At 47.8% G+C, this 27,069-nt stretch overlaps 2 protein-coding genes and 1 long non-coding RNA gene across 37 annotated transcripts in view; 1 reads left to right on the top strand and 2 right to left on the bottom strand.

Annotated features, from left to right (window-relative positions):
* SGK2 (serum/glucocorticoid regulated kinase 2) overlaps positions 1 to 2,811 on the bottom strand; it is a 30,600-nt gene extending 27,789 nt beyond the window's left edge. For all 3 annotated transcript variants that reach the window (XM_065523183.1, XM_015429858.4, XM_015429859.4), the window contains exon 1: positions 2,724 to 2,811. The gene's annotated coding sequence lies outside the window, so the exon portion shown is untranslated. The remainder of the gene's footprint in view (positions 1 to 2,723) is intronic.
* A 148-nt stretch (positions 2,812 to 2,959) lies between these two features.
* LOC141407924 (uncharacterized) lies at positions 2,960 to 19,913 on the top strand. The gene is made up of 2 exons (XR_012419406.1): positions 2,960 to 3,277; positions 18,993 to 19,913. It is a non-coding gene; the product is annotated as an uncharacterized lncRNA (long non-coding RNA).
* Positions 9,681 to 27,069, bottom strand: part of L3MBTL1 (L3MBTL histone methyl-lysine binding protein 1) — a 45,430-nt gene continuing 28,041 nt past the window's right edge. For 6 of the 33 annotated variants that reach the window (XM_045362979.2, XM_074005372.1, XM_065523170.2 and 3 more), the window contains 7 exons: positions 26,780 to 26,894; positions 25,785 to 25,884; positions 25,429 to 25,626; positions 25,265 to 25,314; positions 21,142 to 21,428; positions 20,665 to 20,727; positions 10,731 to 13,544 (listed from right to left, as the gene is read on the bottom strand). In XM_045362979.2, coding sequence (XP_045218914.2) covers positions 13,410 to 13,544; positions 20,665 to 20,727; positions 21,142 to 21,428; positions 25,265 to 25,314; positions 25,429 to 25,626; positions 25,785 to 25,884; positions 26,780 to 26,894 — 948 coding nt within the window. In that variant the 3' untranslated portion in view covers positions 10,731 to 13,409. Of the gene's footprint in view, positions 9,890 to 10,730; positions 13,545 to 20,664; positions 20,843 to 21,141; positions 21,429 to 25,264; positions 25,315 to 25,428; positions 25,627 to 25,784; positions 25,885 to 26,178; positions 26,270 to 26,779; positions 26,994 to 27,069 lie in introns of those variants that run through there. The other 27 variants (XM_074005367.1, XM_074005373.1, XM_065523176.2 and 24 more) reach the window with 16 other exon arrangements.

Genomic DNA, 27,069 nt, shown 5'->3' with positions numbered 1-27,069 from the left:
TCACAATATATCCAGAAACCACTGCTGCTCACCATCATTGCTGAAACCGCCCTGCCTGAGCCCCCATCGTCACTTGCATGGATTATTGCAATAGATTCTCCACTGACTCCCTGCTTCTCCGCTTACCCACTACAATCTTTCTCCATGAAAAGCCACAATGAGTCTTAAAATGTAAATCAGATCATGTGCCTTAGTTGCTCAAAAACTCCAGCGCTTTCTCATCACACCTAGAATAAAAATCCAAAGCCTCAGCTGGGCGTGGTGGCTCATGTCAAGAGATCAAGACCATCCCGGCCAACATGGTGAAACCCCGTTTCTACTAAAAATACAAAAATTAGCTGGGCGTCGTGACACGTGCCTGTAGTCCCAGCTACTCGGGAGGCTGAGGCAGGAGAATCGCTTGAACCCAGAGGCAGAGGTTGCAGTGAGCGGAGATTGTGCCACTGCACTCCAGCCTGGTGACAGAGCAAGACTCTGTCTAAATAAATAAATAAATAAATAAATAAAATCCAAAGCCTCTACCATGGTTTATGAGATCCATATGACCTGGCTGCTGTCTCCATCTCCTCCTCGGCTTCCACTCCTCTGCTTCCTGACTGCCCTCAGCCTCTCTGCTTTCTCTTGCTGTCCCTGAAACACACTACTCTCTGGCCTCCAGCCCCTTGCACGTAGCTTTCCCTCTGCCTACGACACTCTTCCCCCAGGCATCCGCATGGCTGTTTTCCACTAATGTCATAACGGTTTCTGCTTAAAAGTCACCTCTTGGAGAGGACTGTACTGATCACGAGTGACAGGTCATCCTGGTTTGTCTGGGACTGATGGGTTTCAGTGCTAAAACCGCTATAGTCCTGGGCCAACCAGGATGGTTAGTCACTCTGATACCAGTTCTGCTCATTCCCTATACACTTTGTCTACTTTATATTTTACTTTGTAGCACTGATACCTTATCCTGTAACTATTAGTTTTTATTTTCTATCTCCAACTAAAACATCAGCTCCAGGAGGGCAAATACTTCCTGTTCAACTATTGTATCCTCAGCACTGAGCACAGGGCCTGGAATATAGTAGGTGCCCAGTACATATTTGGCTAATGAATCGATAAATGAATTGATAAATGTTGGTACATATATAAAGTGGAAAATTACACAACCAAAAACTATATAAAACCTATGTAAACCAAAACAGGAACATACACATGATACAGTATCAAGCAAAAAACCAAGTTTCAAAATAGCAGGTGTTGTAGGGGTGCCAATTTTATAAAAGAAAAACAAAAGACACGTATGCACGCACACATTTGTGAGTACAGCTGCCAAAAAAAGACTGGAAGGTCACGACCCAAGGTAACGGCGGGTTCTTAGGTTAGGTTATTTTAACTTTTTTTTTTTAAGATGGAGTCTCACTCTGTTGCCCAGGCTGGAGTGCAGTGGCGCAATCTCTGCTCACTGCAACTTCTGCCTCCTGGGTTGAAGCGATTCTCTGTCTCAGCCTCCCGAGTAACTGGGATTACAGGCATGTGCACGACACCCAACTAATTTTTCTATTTTTAGTTGAGAGGAGGTTTCACCATGTTGGTCAGGCTAGTCTCGAACTCCTGACCTCAGGTGATCCGCCCACCTTGGCCTCCCAAAGTGTTAGGATTACAGGTGTGAGCCACCGCGCCTGGCTGGTTATTTTAACTTTTATCTTTGTACTATTGTGTAAAGCTTCTCAAGATATTGCTGTTGAGTTAATATTCAAGTACTAAGTTCTGGGTGGGAACCTGGCATGCCCATGGCCCATCACACCCTCCCCCATCACCTTGACTGTGACCCCTATGCTTAAGCAGCCCTCAGTTCCTAAGGCTTTCTTCTCTCTTGCACCACGGTGTTCTAATTTTCTGGCCAGAAGCTGGACATCAATATGTTCTCCTAACTCTTCAGACTCTGCGAACTCCCACTCAGGCCCCTCCATGAGTCCTCAAGCCTGTCCCTTTCCTAACTTGCCACAGCCCAGATTTGCCTCCTCTGTCCCATTGTTACATGGACATGCTTACAGCTCCCTGGTCCTGTCAAATGGGGTGTGGGGGTGTGACAGTGTCACACAGTTCTCTCTCCTTGGAATATTCCCCAACGAACCTGGTCTTTCCAGCTCACCTTTTCATCTGTTCTCATTGCCTTTCCTGGAAGCCAGACGACCCGCCGACCCCATGCGCCCTCTCCTGCTGCTGTCCCTGTCTTCACTGTAACTTGTTCATTTACACACCTGCCCAGTTCAAGTGCCAACTTTATCTTATTTTGTTCCAACAACCCCATGGGTTAGGAACTATCATCGTCCCTGTTTTAAGGAGGAGAAAACTGAGGCAAGGAGAGGGAAGTGACATGATCAAGACAGTTAATAAATGACATAACCAGGATTTGAACCCAGGCCATCTGACTGCAGAGCCCATGACCTGGAATTTCAGGAAGACAATAGAAAGCTAGAAAAGGAAAAAATGAAGTTAGTGGGAAGGAAGTGAGGATGTAAGTTGGTTAGTTAAGGAGAAAGAAAATTAGACAGCTGAGAAAGCAGATAGTTGAGGGGGAAGGAAGGAAAGGAAGGAGGGAGAAGGGAAAGAAGTTGGGAAGGAAGAAAGGAAGGAAAGAGAGTCAACAAGTACTAGGAAAAATGTTAGCTAGGTAACTAGTCAATTTGGAGACCAATAGGCCAGCAGGCAGGTATCCTGCTCACGGGTGAGCCTCTCACCTGAAAACTCCAGGTTCCAGCTCAGGTCCTGGGGAGCAGCCCCTTGCACGGCTCTGCCCTCTTCTCTCTCTTCATGGTCCTTCTGACTGGAGGCACAATCCTGACTTGTCGAGCAACCTTCCCAATCAGGAACGACCTGTCACCCACTCGCTCCTGGCTCCCAAACCGGCTCAAGTTCAACCTCCCAGCCCTGCCTGCTGGAAGCTGGCTTCAGGGCCTTCCAGTTACTAATTAACAACTGGACCTGAATTACCAAGCTGGCTGCACCCGCTGGCTCCTGGATGGGCACTGCCTGGGGGACTCTCTGAATTTTTAAAAGCACAACTTGTTATGTGACCATGGGCAACTGACTTCAGCTCCCGGAGCCTCATGTGAATTGCTGATGGATGGTGTGTCCTGCTGGAGGGAGGGTCTCTGAAGTCCCTTTCAACACTGGAACTGCCGCACTCTCTCAAGGTCCAGCTTAAATGCTGACTCCTACACAGCCTTCCCTGATTCCCTCCGCTGAGTCATCTTCCCTTTCGCTTGGAACCTAGTGAACCAGCAACTGAAAGGTTGGTCTCACACAACTCTCTCCTCCACCCCTTCCCTAATGGGGGCCACCAGCCTCTATGTTCAGTCCTTTCATAGAAACTTCCAGGGCTGGGCAGCTCATTTCCCCCTGAGCCAGCCTCTGGCAATTTCTTGTGTTAAGCCAAAGACTGCCACCCAGAGCTTACCCAACCTAGCACTGCCCTGGCACCGTTCGGGGAGAATCACAGCTGAGTTGAAACCTATGCCCCACTCTGCCCTTCAGAGATTTGAGGCTCAGGAACCAGAGATTAGCTCACCCTGGAGAACAGGGAAGGTTTTCTTGGGGGTTGACCCAAAGCGTCCCAGGCCCTGGGTTCTTTTTTTTGTTTTGTTTTGAGACGGAGTCTCGCTCTGTTACCCAGGCTGGAGTGCAGTGGCATGATCTCGGCTCACTGCAAGCTCCGCCTCCCGGGTTCACGCCATTCTCCTGCCTCAACTTCCCGAGTAGCTGGGACTACAGGCGCCTACCACCATGCCTGGCTAATTTTTGTAGTTTTAGTAGAGACGAGGTTTCGCCGTGTTAGCCAGGATGGTCTCAATCTCCTGACCTCGTGATCCGCCCACCTTGGCCTCCCAAAGTGCTGGGATTACAGGCATGAGCCACCGTGCCTGGCTGGCCCTGGGTTCTAATTGGACCCCTGGACAGGTAAGGAAAGCTCTGCCCAGTGACCCCTCCTCAGCAGGCTGACTTTCACACTGCTTCTTCCATTGCCTTTCCATTAAAATGTCAACAACTTTCTGGTAATTCTGGTGCCTTAAACACTGGCTGCTCTGCTGTGCTCTGGAGGAGCCCTGCATGGCTACACACCCCACCTCCACCAACACACATAGCAGCAGGTGTCTGGCCCTGGTCCAGATAGGGGAGGTGGCTGGCCTAAGTGCACAGAGCAAATCAGGGCAGCACACAAGGTCCTGCCCTTTTCCAGAGCTCCTGCTGCTGCTGCTGCTGTGCCACCAAGCTCCTTCTCCCCTGCTCTTCCAGAGCTGGTTAAAAAACACCCCACATACTGGCATTGGTTGCATAAAGTGTATCAACTAATTCCAACTTACAGAAGAATGTCAAATAAAAAGTGAAAGCTTTCCCTCCAGCCCATCTTCAATCTCCTTTCCAGAGGTAGCTGCTGTTAACTAAAGGTTGACAATCAGGCCGGACGCAGTGGCTCATGCCTGTAATCGCAGCACTTTGGGAGACCGAGGAGGGCGGATCACGAGGTCAGCAGATCGAGACCATCCTGGCTAACACGGTGAAACCCCGTCTCTACTAAAAATACAAAAAGTTAGCCGGGTGTGGTGGCAGGCGCTTGTAGTCCCAGCTGCTCGGGAGACTTAGGCAGGAGAATGGCATGAACCCGGGAGGCGGAGCTTGCAGTGAGCTGAGATCACGCCACTGCACTCCAGCCTGGGCAGCAGAGCGAGACTCTGTCTCAAAAAAAAAAAAAAAGAAAGGGTGACAATCCTTCCAGACTTTTGTCTATGTCTTAATCTATATATATTAATCTGTATGTATTAATCTATATAACTGCGTCCATTCTTTTCCAGAAAATGGGCCATCAGTAATTCACTTTTTTTCATATATACATCTTTTAAGCAGCTGCACCACACTTCAGTGTGGGGTTTTCACTACCCCTATTCCCTATTCACTCTTCCTTCTGATGGACATTTAGACTTTCGGCAGTTTCACAATATTTCCAACAAGGCTGCAGAGAACCTCTCTGCTTTAACATCCTGTGGCCTTCTGCTAGTATTTCTAACAGATAAACTCTTGTACATGTGAGTGCTGGGTTAATTATGAACTATCTACCAAATTATTATAACAAGTTGTGCCAACCAACGTGGCTAGCAGCAGTGCTGAACTTGCCCTTCCCCCTCAGTGATACTGCAGGAAATGGCCAAGGTCACTCGTGCAGATATGTGCAGATAGTCCACTGCAGATATGCGTCTCCTTCCCATCTTCCTCTCTTCCTTCTTTCCCCTCCCACCCTCCCTGGCTGGACTTTGTTGTTTGGGTATGAAGGTCAAAGCCCTGTTCTCAGGCATAAGGGGAAAGCAAGAGACTTAACCAATGGAAATTCACCTCCAGAAATGTTCCCTGGACTTTGACATTCCTCAGCCCACTTTTCTGTCCTTAGTCTGGCTCCAGCCCTATTCCCACCCCCAGCCCCACCTGCAGATTCACCCATAGGCAAAAGGAATAACAGACACAGGGCCACCAGAGAAAAATCTGTTATCCACATGGGCTAAGAGAAAGACTCTTGGGCAAACATAGCCCAGATATGGGCCGCAGTTTCCTTTTTGGAAACATTTTTAGAAAGTGGTAAGTGTACAAAGTGTAAAATCAAATAATGAAAAAGATCAGTTCCTTGCCCCATTCCTCATCTTTTTAAGCTGCTTTCCTTGGTATTTACCTCCATATATCTTAATAGTCTTATACTTCTATTCTTCCATCTTTCAGTTTAAAACATTTCAAGTGGTTTCTTTACTACTGTAGAACATGAATACTTAGATTATGCCCATGCAAACACACACTGCAGCTTTTCCTGAATTTATAGTTGCTTCATTTGGTTTTAGAAATTGAACATATTCAATATATATAATTATTAGAGAATTATATATAATTATGTGTACATAACTCTTTGATAAAGCTAAAATATCCTCTTGATACATTAATATATCAGTTTCAGTCTTTTTCCCCCCATTTTTCTTAGAGCCTTTCATCCTCCTACTCTCACCTAGACAGCTGTCCAGAGGTGAACCTGGCCCTTCCTTTCCCATCACTCTGGAAACCCGTCCCCACCTCCGCCTTTTTTTCATTTGAAATAAGAGTCTCTCTGTCACCCAGGCTGGAGTGCAGCGGCACGATCTCGGCTCACTGCAGCCTTCCACTCCCAGGTTCAAGCAATTCTTCTGCCTCAGCCTTCCAAGTAGCTAGGATTACAGGCACGCACCACCATACTCAGCTACTTGTTTTGTATTTTTAGTAGAGACAGGTTTTGCAGTGTTGGCCGGGCTGGTCTCAAACTCCTGGCCTCAAGAGATCCACCTGTCTTGGCCTCCCAAAGTGCTGGGATGACAGGCGTGAACCACTGTGACTGGCCTGGAAAATCCCCTTTGTCTCTTTCCTTGGTGTGTCCTGCTTCTTGGATCCTATGTCTTCCTCTTTTAAAAGGAAATTTATTGTGGTAAATATAAAATTTGCCATTGTAACCATTTTTTAAGGGTGCAATTCAGTGTCATTAAGTATATTCATGTTATATAAACATCATTATCTAATTAATAAAAAATCTGTTTTTATCACCCCGAAGAGAAACTCTGTAATTATCAGGCAATGACTCCACATTTCCCCTTCCCCACAGTCCCTGGTAACCTCTAATCTACTTTCCATCTCTATGAATTTGCCTATTTTGGATATTTCATATATGTGGAGTATTTGTTCTTTCATGTCTCTTTTTTATTTTTTTGAGACGGAGTCTCACACTGTTGCTCACGCTGGAGTGCAGTGGTGCGATCTCGGCTCACTGCAGCCTCCACCTCCTGGGTTCAAGTGACTCTCCTGCCTCAGTCTCCTAAGTAGCTGGGATTACAGGTGCCTGCCACCACACCCAACCAATTTTTTGTATTTTTAGTAGAGACGGGGTTTCACTATGTTGGCCAGGCTGGTCTCAAACTCCTGACCTCGTGATGTACCTGCCTCAGCCTCCCAAAGTGCTGGGATTACAGGCATGAGCCACCGCGCCTGGCCTCATTTATTTCACTTAGCGTGTTTTCAAGGTTCATCCAGTGGTAGCAAGTATCAGAACTTTATTCTTTTTTGACTGAATTAAGATTCCATTGAATGGATAGACCATATTTTGTTTTCTGCTGATGATGACATGGGCTGTTTCTACCTTTCAGCTGCTGTGAATAATATTGCAATGAGCATAGGCATACAAGTATCTGTTTTCAAATCTTTTGGGTATATACCTAGGAGTGGAATTGCTAAATCGTATAATTCTATGCTTAGCTTTTGAAGGAACTGCCAAACTCTTTTTTTCAGCCTACATCATGCTTTGAATGCCAAACTCTCTTCCATAGCAGCTGCACCATTTTACATCTCCACTACTACAGGGGCTCCAATTTCTCCACAGCCTCACCATTTTACTTTCCTTTTTTAAAAAATTCCAACCATCTTAATGGGTAAAAAGTGATATCTCATTGTGGCTTTAATTTACATTTCCCTAATGCCTAATGATGTTGAACAACTTTTCACAGGCTCACTGGCCATTTACATGTATTTTTTTGGAGAAATATCTATTCAAGTTGTTTGCCCATCTTTTAATGGGGCTTTTCGTTGCTTGCTTTTAGGAGTTCTTTATATATTCTATATATTAAACCCTTGTAAAATTTGCAAATGTTTTCTCCCACCCTGTAGGTGCTTTTTACTCTTTTGATAATGTCCTTTGATGCACAAAAGTCTTTAATTTTTATGAAGTTCAATTTTTTTTTTTTTTTTTTGAGACAGAGTCTCGCACTGTCGCCCAGGCTGGAATGTAGTGCCGTGACCTCGGCTCACTGCAACCTCCACCTCCCGGTTCAAGCGATTCTCCTGCCTCAGCCTCCCAAGTAGCTGGGACTACAGGCACGTGCCACCACACCCAGCTAACTTTTGTATTTTTAGTACAGATGGGGTTTCACAATGTTGGCCAGGATGGTCTCGATCTCTTGACTTCATGATCCGCCCACCTCGGCCTCCCAAAATGCTGGGATTAAAAGTGTGAGCCACTGTGCCTGGCCATGAAGTTCCGTTTATCTATTTTTTCTTTTGTTGCTTATGCTTTTGGTGTCATAGCTAAGAATTCATTGCCAATTCCAAGGTCATGAAGATATACCTTTATGTTTTCTTCTCAGGGTTTTATAGTTTTAGTTCTTGTATTTAGGTCATCAATCCATTTTGAGTTAATTCTTGAACATGGGGTGAGGTAGGTATCCAATTTCATTCTTTTGCATGTAGAAATCCAGTTACCCCAGACCCATTTGTTGAAGAAACTGTACTTTCCTCCATTTAATGGACTTGGCATTCTTATTGAAAATCAACTGGTTATAGACGTATGGACTAATTTTTAGACTCTCACTTCTATCCTATTGGTCTATTTGTCCTTATGCCAGTACCACACTGTTTTGATTACTGTGGCTTTGAAGTAAGTTTTGAAATTGGTTTGCTCTGACTGGGCGCGGTGGCTCATGCCTGTTATTTCAGCACTTTGTGAGGCCAAGGTGGGAGGATCACCTGAGGTCAGGAGTTTGAGACCAGCCTGGCCAACATGATAAAACCTTGTCTCTACTAAAAATACAAAAATTAGCTGGGCATGGTGGTGGGTGCCTGTAATCCCAGCTACTCAGGAGGCTGAGGCAGGAGAATTGCTTGAACCCAGGAGACGGCGGAGGTTGCAGTGAGCTGAGATTGCACCGAGTTGAGATTGCACCATTGCATTCCAGCCTGGGTGACGAGAGCAAAACTCTGTCAAAAAAAAAAAAAAAAAAAAAAAAGAAAGCAGGCAGGCAGGCAGGAAGGAAATAAATAAATCAGTTCATTCTTCAACTTTGTTATACTTTATCAAGATTGTTTGGGCTATCTGAGGCCTCATGCAATTCCATCGGAATTTAAGGATCCGTCTTTCCATTTCTGCATGAAAAAAAAAAATCAGCTGAGATTTTGATAAGGATTGCATTGAATATGTAAACCTCTTTGGGTAATATTGACATCTTAACAATATTAAGTCTTCCTAGCCATGAACACAGATCTCTTTCCATTTAGTTAGGTGTTCTTGAATTTCTTTCAGCAATGTTTTCTTGTTTTCAGTATACAAGTTTGTTCAGTTTGTTTTTGATATAATTTGTTTTCTCGGTTAGAATTAGAATTTCTCTTATTAGAATTTCTATTAATCATCTATTTGGGCCTCCAACTAGTCCTCTGATACATGTTCTTCTTTCCCATTTCTTATCTTTTCTTTTTTTTTTTTGATGTGGAGTCTTGCTCTGTCACCCAGGCTGGAGTACAGTGGTGTGATCTCGGTTCACTGCAACCTCTGCCTCTCGGGTTCAAGAGATTCTTCTGCCTCAGCCTCCTGAGTAGCCGGGATTACAAACGCATACTACCACATCTGGCTAATTTTTGTATCTTTGGTAGAGACAGGGTTTCACTATGTTGGTCGGTCTGGTCTCAGACTCCTGACCTCGTGATCTGCCTACCTTGGCCTCCCAAAGTGCTGGGATTACAGGCATGAGCCACCAGGCCCGGCCTTTTTCTTTTTATTCTACCTGCTGGGAAATGTCCTCAACTTTATCTTTTGACCCTTGTGTTGAATCTTTATCTCCGTAATCCCATTTTAAATGTCCAAAAGCCCCTTCTTGTCTCTTAATGTTTCTTTTCCTTTTATTGCAGCCATGGCTAGTAGAAGATTAGCTTCTGACAAGTGGAAGCATCAAGTCTTCCACTGTAATAGGAAAGAAACAGAATGAATGTGGGTGGGAGGAGACATGCAGATGAGATGGCAGGAAGGTGAAGGTGTTTCTTCTGATGACTTCCACTTTCTCTGTGACATGGATGGTGAGGACATCTGTCAAGACAATGGGGTAGGAGGTTTGAGAAGCATGAAAAGGGAAGTTAGAGCTAAAGCCCCCAAACCCCAGGTGCTTCCTGGGTGCCCTGAGGGTTCAGTTCACATTGAAGCCAGGGACCACCACTCTATCATGGCACCCGTCTCGGTCAGGTAGGTTCCCAGTTACGGTGTGGAAAGGTGCCATTTTCCCACCTGCTCGTAGTCTCTGGGAAGTGTAACAAAATCTAACTGTTCAGGTTGACATTTCCCCATCTGAAAGTTTGATGTTTTCATTTTTTATTTGAGCACCAGGATAGAGCACATCGGTGCAATCACAGCTCACTGCAGCCTTGAACTCCTGGGCTCAGGTGATCCTCCCGCTTCAGCCTCCTAAGTAGCCGGGACTACAGGCATACGCCATCATTAAAAATAATTATTTTTTTTTATAGAGACAGGATCTAGTTATGTTACCCAGATGGTCTTGAACCCCTGGTCTCAAGTGATCCTCCCTCCTTGGCCTCCCAAAGTGGCTAGGATTATAAGCGTGAACCACTGTGCCCAGCCTGATATTATTATTTTAAAATTTAGAGGTTTCATTGAATTTTCTGCCCTTGACCATTTACCAAATATCAAGGATCAGGCCCTTTTAGACACTGATCTCTGGGAGTTCCCACTGTTTACACTTTCAATGTAGACAGATATACCCATTTATCCTTATCTTTTGTTTGTTACCTTAAAAACTATAAGTACCCCTAACTAACAACAAAGAGAACACTTCAGTCTCTTCAGTAATGCCACTACTGATAATCATTTTGTGTTCTCTGGATGTTTTATCATGAAAATAGAAACACACTCTGGCTGAATCTCAGTTGTTCAAGTTTATTTATGTTGTTTTGATACACCGACAAATCACACCACATTTTGTTTGTAACTTTTTCTCCCTCAAGAGTCATCTTAGCTTAAGCCAGAAGATTCTCTTAAAAGACACACACACACGTGCACACACAAGAGGCAAGTACAAAAATGTAACCCCGCCAAAGTGCATGTGAATGAAAGTGCAAAAAAGGCTTCATTTGCAAACTCTGAGATCATTCTCTCTGCTTGAGAACATAAACAGAAAGGTCCTAACTGCCCTAGGCCTGGGCTGATCAGGGGCTGGGCGAGGCTGCCAGGGGCCAAAATATAAGTGGCACCTGTTGCTAAGAGGGCAGAGGGCACCAGGAATCTCTGCCAACTCCCTCCCCTCTCTGCACTCCCAGGTCAAGGTGCAATAATATCATTTGGGGACAGAGTGGGGGTAAAGGGGCAGTGGGGCAGACAAGAGGCAGATTTCGTTCTACTTTTTAATGATTTGGTTTCTTTCCAAAGAGTTTGACAACAGTGCAGAAAGTGCTGAGGCCTCAAAGTTCAGAGGCCTGGGAGCCCTTTTTTCCAAGGCCCTTGGTCCATCTTGCCTTTACCACAGGCAAGCATTACGCAGATCCGAGGGCAAAGGCCCTCCTAGCCCCTCTCCTTAGAAGCTGTGAGGTCCCACAGCACCAGCCATGAGTACTTGCTGCCTTCTCACTGCACAAAGTCAGTGAACACCTCTCGTCTTTTAGAGAAGCCGACTGAGGATAAGGAGCTGATGAGCTCTGCCACCACCCAGAAAACCAAGATAAAAGCAGGGCTTAGACTCGTTCTACTTTACTCTTGGCCAAGGGGGTACCAATGTCACCCTTGTAAACCCAACCTTTGCTGTGTGGCAGGGCTTGCCTAGCTTCCTCCCAGGAAGGCTGTGCTCAAAGCTGCCTCTAAGCAGTTGAAAGGGAAGGGACACCTGAAGCCCTGTGGGAGCTCAACTGTGGGAGCTGAATGGCTTCCTCAAAAAGCTGTCCAGCCCATGGGAGAGAGGGGCCCCTACTGGGTTGTGGTAGGAAATCAACAGAGCTCTGGGTTTTCCACTTCTAAGGTAAAAATAAAGCTTCAAATTTTAATAATAGCCCTTGGCATTTTCCCAACACTGAGCCTCACATCTGCACCCTGTCAAACACTTCTGAGAGTGCCACACACGCACACATACACGTGCACACACACACGCATCACACGATTGAGAGAAGGGGTCTGGGAGAAGGCACCGGCCCCACACTCTGCAGGCCCACAACAGCACCTGGGCACGGGAGGTTGGCAGCGACTCCTTGCCTCCATGTGGGGCTGGCTCCTGCCAGTGGCTCTCCCCCTTCCCACCCAGGCTGGGAGGCAGGTTTGGCAGTGACTCAGTGGAAGCTGGGTTCCTATGTGGACAGAGAAGTGGAAGTCCCAGAGCCCCAGCAGGGACCTGGCTGGCAGTGCAAGACAAATGGAGAGCGGCAAGGAGGGCTTCAGGGACTCGGAGAATTCAGATAGAAAAGTTCACCTTCCTAACTCCCAACTTCAAGACTCTGCAAGAGCTAGTGGTAAACATTTAAGGGACATGCTGAATGATATCATGGGGGTGTGTGCTACACAGAGTGCTACATTTTCATGGCAGAAGGCCTGGCAGACCTGGGGCCATCACCCCATGGGCAATACCTTGGCTGAGGTCCAAGGCTGCAGAGGACACTATTCCTAATTTCAGGCACCACTATGCCTGCTGGAGCTGCCCCTCTGGCCAAAGACCCGAGATTGTCTAACAAATTCTTATGCTGGTCTCCTAACCTAGGCTACTGACCAGGCTGGGCTTACTACTTTCCAGACTCAACACATGAAGGGTGTGTGGAAAACAGCAGTGGAACCTCAACCTCTGCCATCTATAAAAGAGGCTCTAGCCACCTGCTCATTCTGCTGGAACTTGGACTTGGCATGGGATACTAAAATGTCAACTGGTCCAGAACTGGGCAAGTTCAGGAAGGCATCTTAGCTCAGAATCTCTCAATTCCGGGCAAAAGAGAGAAAGGCAGCTAGAGACTTCCAAGGGATCTTATGAAAACATGTTTCTGAGGTTCACATATCTCAGGGGGAAGAGCCAGTGGGGTCTGGCTGGGGGCACTGCCCAGGAAACGAAGCAGCAGAATGAGGGCAGCAAAACCAGCAGACAGAAAGGGAGGAGGTGCCTCCAGGAGTAAATACGTTTGTGGCAGGGTCATTCTTGGCAGGAGGAAAGGAGCCAAGAAGAGAAAAGCACACAGAGATACCAAAAAAGGGAAAGGGGCCTCAGATTGAAGGACTGCTGCTCTACTAGACTCTCCTCAACCGCTAAGAAAAAGACTCTTTGGTAATAAAATAAAAGTCCACTGGAGCTGTGGGGTTGCCACAGTCCCACTGACTCCATGAGTAATGCCCCTGCCAATCACACCCTCACTGACATGCCTGGTGGCGAATGAGCTCTAGGACTTGGGGCTGGGTGCCTACCCTCCCCAGGGCTCCTCGGCTCCCATGTACCCTCTAAGAAGGACTAGCCCTGGTCAGATACAGGTGGAACATGGGGACGTGGGGGTATGAGGAACTCAGGTCAGGAAGAAAGCATCAGCTGGAGAGGGAGACCAAGCAGGGGCCGCAGGAGGGCCCAGCCCTGGGCCAGTCACTTTAAGGTGTCATCGGCGTTTTTGAACATGAGAATGGCGTTATAGATCTTCAAGGCTGGGCCCAGCTTGACGCTCATGATCTTCACAATGTCCGCCTGTGTCAGCAAAAGGAAGGCCTCGCCGTCAATCATCTGAGGGGTCGGGGGAGGGAGGTGGAAAGTGGAGAAGAAGGTGGAAAGGGTCACGGGGCAGGGGTGAAGGAAAGGGAGGGGTGCACATGGGGAATAGGGGAGGGGAGGAGGAGTAAAGGATATGTGGAAGACAGGGAAGGAGGAGAGAGGGGGAGAGAAAGGATCGGGAGAAAGGAGAAGGGAGGGAGAAAGGAAAAAAGGAAGACAGCAATGGGGACGGAGAAGGAAAGAAAGACAGCCACAGGTTTCCCCGTCTTCACACACTTGTTCTCTTTCTCTCTTTCTGCTGACTGGTCTAAGGTTTAGCATATGTATTTGCAAAATGTCTTTTGAGTCCTCACAGACAGTGGCTTTGAGAAACCTGCTGTTGTTGTCGCCACATGACCTCATCGGTCAACCTTAGTGTTGCTAACAGCAAGACAAGCAGACACTGTGAGCATTCTGACATGAGGAAGTATGAAGTACACAGTATCACCTAGGAGCTTGTCTTGCCAAAAGCAGAGGTGGGCAGGGGGAGAGAGAGAGAGAGAAACAGGGACAGTGACAGTGAGAAATTTAACCTAAGTCTAACCCAGCCTTTGGATCTAACTTTCATTTCTTGGGAAATATAGGGGATAGAGGAACAAGTTAAGTGACACCACAAGAAAGCAACAAGACAAATCCAAAAAACCACATTCTGAAAGACTTTTAAAACGTCATTAAAAAAGGAAAAACAAAGGATGGAGGGGCTCTTCTAGAACAGAAAAAACTTAAGAGACATAAAAACCAAAACCAATTATGTGGGCCTTGTTTGGATTCTGGCTCAAAAACTGCAAAGAGTATCCTAAGAACTGGGGAAATATGAATGCAGACTGGGTATTGGATGATATAAAGGAGTTACTTGCAATTTGGTAGTGGAATAACAAGATTGTGGTTATGTAAAGAAAGTCCTTAGTTTTTAGAGATGCAAAGTTATGTCCTCAGGGGTGAAATGTCATGATGTCTAAAATTTACTTAAAATTACTTCATCCAAATATAGGTGAAGCAAATATGGAAAATATTGGTAATTGTTGATTCTAGCAGCTAGGTATGTGGGTAGAGTCAAGGAGTGAAGTCAGTTGTGGAGGAGGGGATGGAATGAAGAGAGGTGGGAGGCAGACTCTGGGGGTCAAGAGACTGAGCTGGGGGACGCTGTTTTTGAGGATATGCCATCCCTCCTATGCTCACCCCTCAAGCATCATAGCAATGAAAACACTTCTGTGTTGTTTCTTATGTGCCAGGCACTGCTCCTAAGCACCTGTCATGTATTAACTCAGTTAATCCTCACAATAACCCTATGAAGCAATACCATTATCCTGATTATACAGATGAGGAAACCAAGGCAGACAGGCTACAGAATTTGCCCAAGATATACCTTGCTTATAAGTGCTGACCTGTGTTCTTAACCACTGTGAGAGCTGGGTAGGGGTATCCTATGGACATGACTCATGCAGCTCAGGGGGCGATGCCGCCCAAGCCTGGCCCTGCCCCACAGTTCCGCGTGAGCCCTCCTCACACCTAGCTCCACAGACTGCACTACAGACCCTTCCCCAATAACTGGGTGTCTTCTGCCTTGCACCTCTGTTCCCTCTACCACCCCTGCCAGGAAGGCCTGCTCACTGTCAGCATGCTTCTCCCAGCAGTCAGAACTGTCCACTCCTTCCGCTCTGCCTAGAGTTCACACAGTTCCACAAACTCCCCTGAATTCTCCTTCCGCTCTGCCTAGAGTTCACACAGTTCCACAAACTCCCCTGAATTCTCCTTCCGCTCTGCCTAGAGTTCACAGTTCCACAAACTCCCCTGAATTCTCCTTCCACTCTGCCTAGAGTTCACACAGTTCCACAAACTCCCCTGAATTTTCCTTCCACTCTGCCTAGACTTCACACAGTTCTACAAATTCCCCTGAATTGTATGTATTTCTTCATTTGCCTTCCAGGAGCACCACGGGGCTGCTTACCTGACATAAGTCAGGTGCTCAGTAAATCCAGAAAGAATGAATGAAAGGATCTCCGAGGTGTGGTGACAACAGAACTGTATCTCACAGAGGCTGGCAATCTTAGAGGTTAAACGGAGGCAGGACAGAGTGGGGGAATGAACCCCATATATCTGTCCCCCCAGCAGCTCTGAGGAAACAGTTACCTGGTCCTTCCCAATTCACTAACCAAGGAGGCTCCGAAAACTGGCACTTCTGATGGCTAAAAACCCTCAAAAGAAAATGGAAAGTCTAGTAGCCAAATGCACCGATGAGATTATATGCATTAAGCTTCCTTTCTAATGCTCTAAAATGACCCCTCAAGTGAAAAGGGGCTTCCCAGGTCTAAGATCAGGGTCTGGTGAATAAGCACATTTCCCCCTTCCTCAAGGAGTCTGCCATTCTATTCTCTCTCTAGCACTTCCTCGATGGGGAAGCACTGGAGAAACTGCTTGCCTGAGACACTGGGAGCTATGAGGCGGATGCCAAGTGGTCATCCCAGGAGGCAGCTCCCTTGGACTTGAGGAGCTCTCTTTGCTGACCCCCAGCAGATGTGTCTGTGTAGAAACATCCAGATTCAGACACCTCATGCCAGTCTGGCTCTGGGGCTTGCTCTGTCACCCAGGCTGGAGTACGGTGGCATGATCTCGGCTCACTGTAACCTCCACCTCCCAGGTTCAAGCAACTCTTCTGCCTCAGCCTCCTGAGTAGCTGGGACCAGAGGCATGTGCCACCACACCCAGCTAATTTCTGTATTTTTCGTATAGACAGGGTTTCACCATGTTGGCCAGGCTGGTCTCGAACTCCTGACATCTGGGATTACAGATGTGAGCCACCATGCCTGGCCTCTGGGGCTCCCTCTTGATGGTCCCACTGAATCACAGAGCCTGGCCAGGGAGACCTCGAAGTTCAGGATATGAAGGAAAGGAAACCCTGGCAGAGTTAAGTATGTACTCTTACAGGAGTTCATTTCATTTCTTTTCTTTTTTTTTTTTTTTTGATAGAGAGTCTTGCTCTGTGCCTAGGCTGGAGTGCAGTGGCACAATCTCAGTTCACTGCAACCTCTGCCTTCCAGGTTCAAGTGATTCTCATGCCTCAGCCTCCCGAGTAGCTGGACTACAGGCATGCACCACCATGCTCGGCTAATTTTTCTGTATTTGTCATACAGACTGGGTTTCACCATGTTGGCCAGGCTGGTCTCAAACTCCTGACCTCAAATAATCTGCCCGCCTTGGTCTCCCAAATTGCTGGGATTACAGGAGAGAACCACCGCCCCGGCCAGGATTTCAGTTCTTATCATTCAGAGAACCCACTGGTATATGGCTCCTTGTGTATTGCCTGAGATTTCTCACCCACGGTAATTGCCAAGGCCCAGGTTTCAGGTTCTTCAAAGCAAAGGCCAGAGTCTGTGGTCTGGCAGTCTGAGACTAGGTAAGGGAACAATGGAATGACCTCAGAAAATCTAAGATGTTGTCTGTGTGCTGGTGGGTATGGGGAGTTTTGAGCCATATGATCAGGAAAAGGGTCATGTTCTGACCTTGAAGGTAGAAGAAAATGGATAAAATAAGTCATACAATAATCTACCCTAAGCAACAGCCTGCAGTGCTGTGGAGAGGTCCAGGGAATTTCCTAAAATTGAGATGATCAGGATAGATCTTGAGAGAGCCATACATGGAATGTTTAACACAGGTCAAGCTAAGATTTAATCAGCACTTTCAAAACCCCACTGGGACTTCTATGCTTTCACAGCAGAAAGGTGTGGTCTACCAGGAGCCCAAGAATATGGGACATTTGGGAAGCAGGAAGCTGCCAGTATCCATCTGGCTGCACAGTTAGCAGAGCCCATCGGCCCCTCTCTGTCCTCCCCTTCCTCTGGGCTCCAGGACACCTGCACACGTGTCTTTCACGGCCCTTACCACACTCTACCAGGAGCAACAACTTACAATTCTGTATCCCCTACCACGCAGAGAACCTTAAGAGCAGGGACCTGTTCTTATCTGCTTCAGTATCACATCACCTTATACAAGGCCAGGCACAAAGTAGACATCAATAATTACTTGCTGATGAAATGGCTACAATAAAGATGACAAAGAGAGGACTGGACAGACTACTCTTAGAGCCACCAGTAAAGAACAACCATAAGACCATCTATGCACTTTGCTCTAATTCCTCACTCATGAAGCAACCCTCTACTGGCTGGTCTGTGTCCCAGACGGAGAGCATCTTGATTGGTGTCCCTGAATACCCAATCATCAGTTAAGCCAGAGAGAGCCCACTCCTGGAGCATCGTCCTACCTGGGGAAACTGATGACATGGGCCAGACACTGGAGATGGCGATCCTCACATCCCATAAAGGTCCTGCTCCACTCCAAGACTCTATTTGATGCTGGCAGTCTACCAGTACACCTTCTCCCTTTGGCCACTAGTTTTCTGTATCACAGACCATGCTGAACCAAGAGACACAGCAGATGTTCCTGGGAGACACAGCCCTTGTCCCAAGATGAAGAGAATGCAAAGCCAAGCATAGGCTGGAGGATGAAACTCGGCTGGCTCTGTAGCTGGCTGAACAACCACACTTGAAGAGTGCTGACTTATGACCTGTGGTCAACCTACAGAAAGGTCTGAAACAGGGTGCCACATGGTTCTGCCTTCTCATAAAACACGTTAAGACTTGGACAAAGACACAGAAGGCTTAGTTATCAAATGTGCAAGCTGTACGAGGTTGGAAAGCCTTATTAACATCACAGATGACCGAAGCAAAATTTAAAACAGGGCTTTAAAACCAACCAGATAACATTTAATAGGGTGGATGTAAAGTTTTACATTAGGTTAATTAAAAAAAAAATCTCAGTGGTGCAGGTACTCACTGGAAAATTTGGTTCAACTGTAGTTGACATGAAAAGCACCTGGGGGCTTTTATGAACCCCAAAGTAGTGTGATGTGGCTATAATAAAGCTAGGGCAAACTTAAGTTTTGCTAACAAAAAAAAAAAAATAGAGTTCAAATCTAGGGGAAGAGAAAATAACCCTAATGTACAAGAAATTATGGTATACTCATAAAATGGAACACCAGTCAGCAATAAACAAACTACAGGTACAGACAACAACATGGAGAAGCCTCAAAAACATGACACTGTGCAGAGACAGACCTAGAAGATAACACGCCCTATGATTCCATTTATATGAGCTGAAGAACAGGCAAAGCTCATCTATGATGCTAGAAATTAGAAAAGTGGTTGTCTTTTGGGGTGCGGACTGACTAATAGGGGCTGAGAAAGAACTTTCTGGTATGATGGAAAGGTCTATATCTTTTTCTTTTCTTTTTTTTTTTAACTAAGTTTTTTTTGTATGACTTAATATGAGAGGAAATGTCTATATGTTGATTGAAGAGTTCAAGGGCAGACATGTCGTAAAACCTGTGAAATTGTACTTTTAACATGTGTGCCTCTCTCTCTATAGGCATTTTATCTCAATTAAAACACCTCTAGGGGAGCAGCACCCCAGCATGTTCTATGTCGGCCAGAGGCCATCGAAAACAGGGAGTTCAGCTCTGCACACATACATGAAGAGAAGAAGATCACCAACACAGAGGGTAAGGAAAGCACCTGGAAGCAGGAGGAGTTTGGGAGCTCCACCACACACAGCTCAAAGGAGGAAACTGGCTGTGCTGGGCCTGGATACAGACACTCTTCCAGGGCAAGAAGAGCCAACTACTTTCTTTTTTTGTTTTTTGAGACAGAATTTTGTTCTGTTGCCCAGGCTGGAGTGCAGTGGTGCAATGTCGGCTCACCGCAACCTCCGCCTCCCAGGTTCAAGTGATTCTCCTGCCTCAGCCTCCCGAGTAGCTGGGACTACCGGTGCGTGCCACCATACCCAGTTAATTTTGTATTTTTAGTAGAGACAGGGTTTCACCATGTTAGCCAGGCTGGTCTTGAACTCCTGACCTCAGGTGATCTGCCCGACTTGGCCTCCCAAAGTGTTGGGATTACAGGCATCAGCCACTGCACCCGGCTGACAAAATTCTTTACTTAAGGGCAACTATGTACTAAAAGTCAAAACTGGTGTTTATTGTGTTCCCACCATATCAGTCATTTTGTATAGGTAAAGTGATTGGATCTACATGTTCCTCCATAATATTGCTATATTATATACTAGTGATACACAGCCATATACTACATAAAGACATTTCCATCAATGATTCCACATTTAAAACCATGGTCCCATAAGATTATAGTGGAACATATACAGAAACCTGATACATGGCCCTTGATATTGGCATGGCAGATCAAGTAGGGGAAATGACTGATATTCAGTAATAATGCTGGGACATTTGTTTTTTCATGTGAAAATATACATATAAATAAAAATACATATAACATCTAGGTTTGTGTAAGTACATTCTATAATGTTTACACAATGACAAAATTGTCTAGTGACACATTTTTAAGAATGTATCCCCATCGTTAAACAATGCATGACTGTAATTATACTAGACATTCTGGTATGATTCATTCATCATTTCCAATGCTCACAATGGCTCTGCAAGGTAGACCTCATTATACCTACTTTATCTCCATTTTACAGACAAGAAGATGCAGGCTCAAAGACAGTAAACAGCTCAAATTGACAGAACTGGGATTTAAACCCAGACTGTCTCCAAAGCTGACATTCTTTTTTTATCTACAACTCACTACTCCTTGGCTCTTGATTTTAAGTGTGTGTTAGGATCCTTGCAGTAAATCACAGTATCTGTGTCATTCAAAATAGACTTTAATTATCAGCTATATTGGATTAAAGGTTAAAAAAAGTACACTTTAATTTACTGACTACCACTTGCGAAGCTAAGTTTGGCAAGCAAATGAGTGGGTAGAGAGCAGAGGAGTGAATGGACTCCTGTCTCCAGGACGCCTTTTCCTTCCTGAAGATGATCTGAGCACACAGGGTCCCCAAGCTGGGCCACAGTCCAGACTAGATTCTTCCCAGAGACATGGGTCACTCTGACTATTCTTGCCCGGTAGGGCAACACGGGTCCCTCCCTAGCTGAGGCAGCGCCAGTGAGGGCACCTGCTTCCTGCTGTCTTAAGGACACAGTGACCCCGGCTCTGTCTCCCACTCTGCACTTGCACCTTACCTCGTCTTTGAAGAGGCGTGCTTGGTCCTCACAACCTGTCAGGGTCTGAACAAAGCCGAAGACCTTGGAAACCAAAGATGACATGTTGACCAGGTGACAGAGCTTGGGCATGTAGGAGGGCTGGCCTCCACGGCCTAGGTGCTTCTGAGCTGTGCCAATGCTGCTTTTTCTCCCCAGCCTAAAAGGATCCTAGGGTTTCTATGCTGGCAGATGTGCCGAGTTGGGCCCCTTGCTTCTGAGACCTGGGACTGAAGTCTGCCTCTCCTGTTGGATTTCTGGCTGAAATAGCAGCACAGCCCCCGCCCCCTCTGCCACGATGGGCCTATTAGGAAGTGTCTCACTGGGCAGCCGACAGATGAGCACGAGGTAGTGCCAGGAGTGGTACCAGGTTCTACCTGACCTGGGCCTTTCCACCAGGGTATGGTGAGAGGGAGGAGGAGGGGAAGACAAGGATAAAGAAGGGCCCTCGCTCCTCACCTCATCGATGGTCCACTTGGCGACCGTTGAGGCTGAGATGCCCGCTACTCCTGGCAGGAGCTTGCAGTGCTGCTCCCAGCACACTGAGAGTGAGCGGTCAGGGTGGGCCGACAGGGCTGACATGAAGAGGGACTGGTGCACGACATCGGGCGTGAGTGCTGGAAAGCAGAGGCAGAGGCTGGCAGGCCGACGCTGAGGGCTAAACTGTTCCCGAAGCCCATGCATACCCACACCACTCAGGAGACTGGCTGGCAGAGTAGACAGGACCCCGGGACCCTTCTGACAGCCTGTAGAGTCAAGAGGGTGAGCCATATCTCCTGACTCCTCATGCAGTGTTCATTCCTGCTGGTAAAGTGGCTCTCTCAAAGACTCTCAGGTCAGCTATTTGGAATGACCCTCACCCCATCTCTCTGAGGCTGCACCACCCTGGGCCCTGCAAGGATACTCTCTTAGAGCTGCTGCAGCATCTCTAAAGACACAATTTTCTAGATGCCATGCATCAAAAGGGTCCTTAACATCCAAACAAGCTCAGCCTTGACGTCAGAAGTCCACTCTGTTTACTCTTCTTCTCATGGGTCCTTTTGGGCTACGACCAACTTTCTCAGAGCTAGGGTGATTCTGCTTCAGAATCACAGTCCCCCTGAGGAGGCTGAAGACCACCCCTCTGGCCACTGCCATTGCCTCAAGCTCCAGTTCCCCCGCCTCCTCCACCAGCCCGGTCTGCACTACTGCCTACGCCAGCACTAGAGGGTGATCTCTGACCCACTCCTCAGCTCCATGTTGCCTGTGGCTTTGCTTCCTGGTCTGCCTCTGGGATCAGTGGCCCCAACCTCCTACCTCAAGCAGCTGTACTGAGCTGATGACTCATGCTGCTCAGCTTGGCCTCCTCCTTGGTGGGGCCTGGCATTTGCCAACTTGGACTTCATCCCCCTCTGGCTGCTTTGACAAACCTGGCCCCACTCACTGCTACCAGCCTTGGCTGGCCTTGTGCAATGTGGCCACTTTCCCAAGGGGTTTTCCCAGCCTCTGTCCATGGTCCAGGGGCATTGACTCTTTATTCTCCTGGTGCTAATTCCAGATGCTCATTAGTGCAGCACCTCCAAGTGCCCTCTTGTCAAAGACCCTCCCTGTTGGTCATAGATTGTCCTGCCCTCTCTCCTTGAGTGTCTGCCTTTAAGCCTGGCTCTTCCACCCACAAAGCCTCGGGGATTCCATCCCCGGCCCTACCAACCACACTTCTGTGCCACTGCCTTCCTGCTGCTCTCTCTGTTCATCAGCAAAACCCTAATACCTGCCCATACACCAGACAGCCCCATCTCCCTGCTCAGTCAGCTCCTCTTATGGCCCATCTGGGGCACGCCCAGCATCTCTCATGACAGCTACCACCACTAGCACCTTATCCACCTGGCCACAGGTTTGGCCTCTGGTCCACCAGGTACTCCCTCTTTGAAACCCTGTATCTGGTCCCCTTCATACCCTGGGGTGGGGTTTGGGAGACAACACCAAGTTTGTAGGGAGCTTTTCTCCTTATCTTGCTTCCCCAGAGCACAGGGAAGAGCACAGGCCAGGAGCGCTCACCTGCAGTTAGTGTTTTATCTAACTGCAGACCACCCAGCTGCAGGTCAGACATGTCTCCTCAGACATGGCTCCTCGGTTCCTTCAGCAGTTGACACTTCCAGGCCTAAAGACTAAGCCCAGCCAAGCCCTGTCCTCTCCAGGCAGCCCTTCCTATGGAAGTGTTCACCAGCAAACCCCAGAGCCTATGAATGACCAGTGGCTCCTCTGGGTGAGAGGAGAGCTAGAAAAGCAGGGGTGCCCTGCAGAAGTGAGATCTGGGAAATGGCCTCTGCTCTATCCTTGAAGTGCCTCAAGGCTCTGGGTGAGCCCTTCTTTGCCAGCTCCGGGACATAGTCTCAGTCTTGGAAAGATGTAGCTTCCCAAAAATTCTACAGCCTAATTCCGGGGTGAACACAGTAGGCAAGTGCCCTCTGGTGGTCAGAACTTGGTCCTGCAGTGGACCAGACCGTGGGTGCCACAGGTGGGTACAAGAAGTGCCCACTGCAGTTTGATCCTTAGGAGTCCTTACTCTGAGGGTCTAGGCGCTGGCCAAGACCCTCAGGTGTGAGACTGAAGAAACTGCCTCTGTTCCCGAAAAAAGGAAACAGTATGAGATGACAGCAAGAGGGAGTGAGCAAGAGACTCAGAATAATAATACTGGCAGGGAGCTGTGCTAAGCACCTCACATGGAGCATCTCAGTTAAGCCTCTCACCACATCATACGATGGGTTCAATTATTATCAGCATTTTACAGATGAGGAAGGTGAGGCTCAGAGAGGCTGTGTCACCCACCCAAGATCTCTCAGCCTGTAAAAGGTAGTCTGACTTCAGGGCTATGCTTTTTATCACTATGTTTTTTTTTTTTTTTTTAATAACATTTTCTTTTTTTTTTTTTTCTTTTTTTTTTTTTTTTTTTTTTGAGACGGAGTCTCGCTCTGTCGCCCAGGCTGGAGTGCAGTGGCCGGGTCTCAGCTCACTGCAAGCTCCGCCTCCCGGGTTCACGCCATTCTCCTGCCTCAGCCTCCGGAGTAGCTGGGACTACAGGCGCCCGCCACCTCGCCCGGCTAGTTTTTTGTATTTTTAGTAGAGACGGGGTTTCACCATGTTAGCCAGGATGGTCTCGATCTCCTGACCTTGTGATCCGCCCGTCTCGGCCTCCCAAAGTGCTGGGATTACAGGCTTGAGCCACCGCGCCCGGCCATCACTATGTTATTTACTGCCCAGATTACAGAGACTGTTCTTGAAGAACTGGGACAGCTTGGGTCTTGCCAAAGGTGCATTAAACCAAGTGATTCTCAAGGTCTCTTTTAGCCTTAAAACGACATTCATTCCATTCAACTGCCCTGCTGTGCATCAGGCCCTGTACTAGTGGCTGCAGATGTAAGATGAATTCACCACCCAGGGGAGGGCTCAGTCACTGTGCTCCTCCCCTTAAAGTATGTTATGGGCTGAAATGTGTCCCCACAAAATTCATGTGCCGAAGCCCTAACCCCCAGTGCCTCAGAATGGGACTGCATTTGGAGAAAGGGCCTTTAAAGAGTGATTAAGTTAAAATGAGGTCATTAGGATGGGCCCTAATCCAACTCAATTGGTATCCTTACAAGAAGAGACACTTGGACACATCACGAGACACCAGGAATGCTTGTGCACAGAAGAAAGACCACGTGAGAGCACAGCAAGAAGGCAGCCATCTGCAAGCCAAGAAATCAAGCCTGCCAACACCTTGATCTTGGACTTCTGGCCTCCAGAACTGTGAAAAATAAATTTCTGTTGTTTAAGCTACCCAGTCAATGGTATTTTGTTACGGCAGCAAGCACGCTAATGCAAGGGGAGTGAGAAGTGAACTGACATTTGGGTTAGGTGCTTTATGTCTCTTATACCAGCAGCACGCAGCAGGAGGAGTCAGGTCAGATCCAAGTTGGAATGCCAACTCTGCCCCTTACAAGGTGAATGACCCTGGGCAAGTGACTTCATCCTCTGAGACTCATATTCCTCCTCTTGCAGAAGAACAATATACATGTTAGAGAACTCGTGTGAGAGTTAGACACAGTATGTGTAAAGCACCTGGCAGACTGCCTGGCCCATAGTAGATGCTCAGTGAGCAGTGGTAGTAACCACTGTTATTTCAGGTATTGACAACGGAAAGGCAGGTTTTATCCAGTTATTCAAGTGAGGAAACTGAAGCTCAAAGATGTTAAGGGACTTGCTTAAGGTCACGCAGGTAGAAAGGGATAGCTATAGTCTCCTTCCCAGGAAGCCTAGAATCAGAGAAGAGCAGGGGCATCATCCTGCTTCACGGTGAGAACCAAAGGCCCCAAGAGGCTCTGTACCTTCCCCACAGACTCACAGCAAGGCCATGGGGGACATGAGACTGGAACCCAAAGTCACTCAAAGCCCCTCCATTGCTTTTGCCACTGCTCTGTGCTCTTAGTATCTCAAACGAAGAGGCACAGCCCTCCTTCTAACTTCTCCCACTCTGGGAAATCTGTCTCATCCCACCAATGACAGAGCACTCACTGTGAACACTCTGAAGTGGAGGACATAGGAGCAGATAAGCCAGACTTACTCTGGAAATCTTCCTGCGGAATCTTTCGATACTTCGGAGGGCGTCCAATTCTGGAGAAGGAAGGACCAGGCCCATGGCAGGGAATCAGTGTCTGGCCCAGTTCGAGAGGCTACGAGGCCCCACACCCCCAGGAAGGCCGGGCCCTGACTCCCTGGCCTCCATACCGGCCATGATGGCGAGGCTTCTTCCTTGGGGAGAAGCCTGAGAGGTTCTTCTTGCGAGCTGAGGCCTCTGAGTCAGACAGCTCTGCTTTCAGCCGGCTCTGGTTCCTCTCAGCCAGCGGGCAGCCTGAGAGGCAATGGTGAGCTGTGAACTTGCCTGTGACATGGCCAGAGCCGTCGCAACCAGGAGTGGGGCACTTCCTGGGGAAGAAGAGGCTTAAGTTGGGTTGAATCCACTGGTCCCTGCTGAGCCCTCTCCAGCCCTGGTCCCATCTGGAGAGTGTCTTGATGGACCCCAGTCGGCTGCATGCAGTAGGTGCAAAACAACCCTGGGGGTCTCAGCAGGAACCTTCACTCACCGGTGGTGAAAGCTGTATTTGGATGTCCTAGTGTGGGGCAGGCTCCTATAGCTGAGAGGGGGACAGCCCCCAAGGGAGGCAGAGCTGGGCTCTCTGGGTCCTAGAAGAGCAGAAAGGAGGGGGGTCCTCATGGAGTCCTAGGGGTGGGGAGTGCTGGGAAGGAAGGAGCAGTTTCCACTGGGGAGATCAGCACTAGAAACCCACTCCCCAGGGATGAGGGCCCTGTGTTGGTTGTGACACCATTCTCTGTTACTGGATATCTGCCCCTCTCTGAGTAAGGAGGGCTTAGCTCTCATATGTTAATACTTTGCTGAAACCTGTAGACCATGCCCTCAGTCTCTGAGAGAACTCTAGGGGAGAAGAGCCACTCAGAGTTGGTTGGGTGAAGCCATACCTTAGAAGCCACATCGGGCAGATTCATGTTACTCTCAGTTCTTTTTCTTGTTTTCATTCCCAAGACTTTGGTAACTTTTTTAAGGCTCTGCCTATGCTTGGAGAACATTCAAAAAGGATCAACACCCCATGTGAGACACACACAGTTGCAGCAGGGAAATAAGGAAGGAGAATCCTAAGGGTGAAAATGGGGCTGAGCAGCCCAGTGACCTGAACTCTAATCCCTGCCACACAGACAATGAGAATTTACTTTAGGAAGCCAGCATGTCCTTAGCAAACACAGTGCATGCTCAGTGTGGCTCTGCTAGATGCTGAGAGAAATCCCTGAGTGCATGACCACCTCTGAAGCACATGCTACCAAGTGAGCTCGCCCCTTTGCACCTCAACACCCCAAACCCCGACAACTGGGGTAGCCAGAAGCGCTGCTTAGTGTAGCATATAGTCCGGGGGTGGGGTGGATGGGGGATTCCGAAACTCATGGTAGGCGTCAGAGCCCTCTGTGTCATATTTGGGCATGGGTTGTCAGAGCTCTGTAGGCAAACTACAGGACTGTCAGAACCTGGGGGGAAAGGAAAAGATCAGAGTGCCCTAGGGGTACACACGGAGAGGAGGCTGCAGGGGATGTCCTGTCTTGGAGCACCAGCCGGCAGGGTGGATGTCTGGGTGGTCAGCGTCGATCCAGAAATCATAGCCATGACTCCAGCCATCAAAGTGGATCTGGGGAGGAAAGGCTCTTGGAAGTCAGGTGTTTCTCACGGAGCCCAGCTCAGCCAGGAGGTCCTCTCCCCATCCCTGGGACCCGTCAGAAGCTAGATCCTGGATTGGAAGAATCAAGGGGCCAACCCTGCAATAATCAGTCTTGGCCACCACATTTTCCAAGGGCATCACTCAT

This window comes from Macaca fascicularis, chromosome 10 (genome assembly GCF_037993035.2).
Source record: "Macaca fascicularis isolate 582-1 chromosome 10, T2T-MFA8v1.1".
NCBI classification, from domain to species: domain Eukaryota; kingdom Metazoa; phylum Chordata; class Mammalia; order Primates; family Cercopithecidae; genus Macaca; species Macaca fascicularis.
The sequence above is the reverse complement of the archived record's forward strand: the minus strand, read 5'-3'. Positions and strand labels throughout refer to the sequence as shown.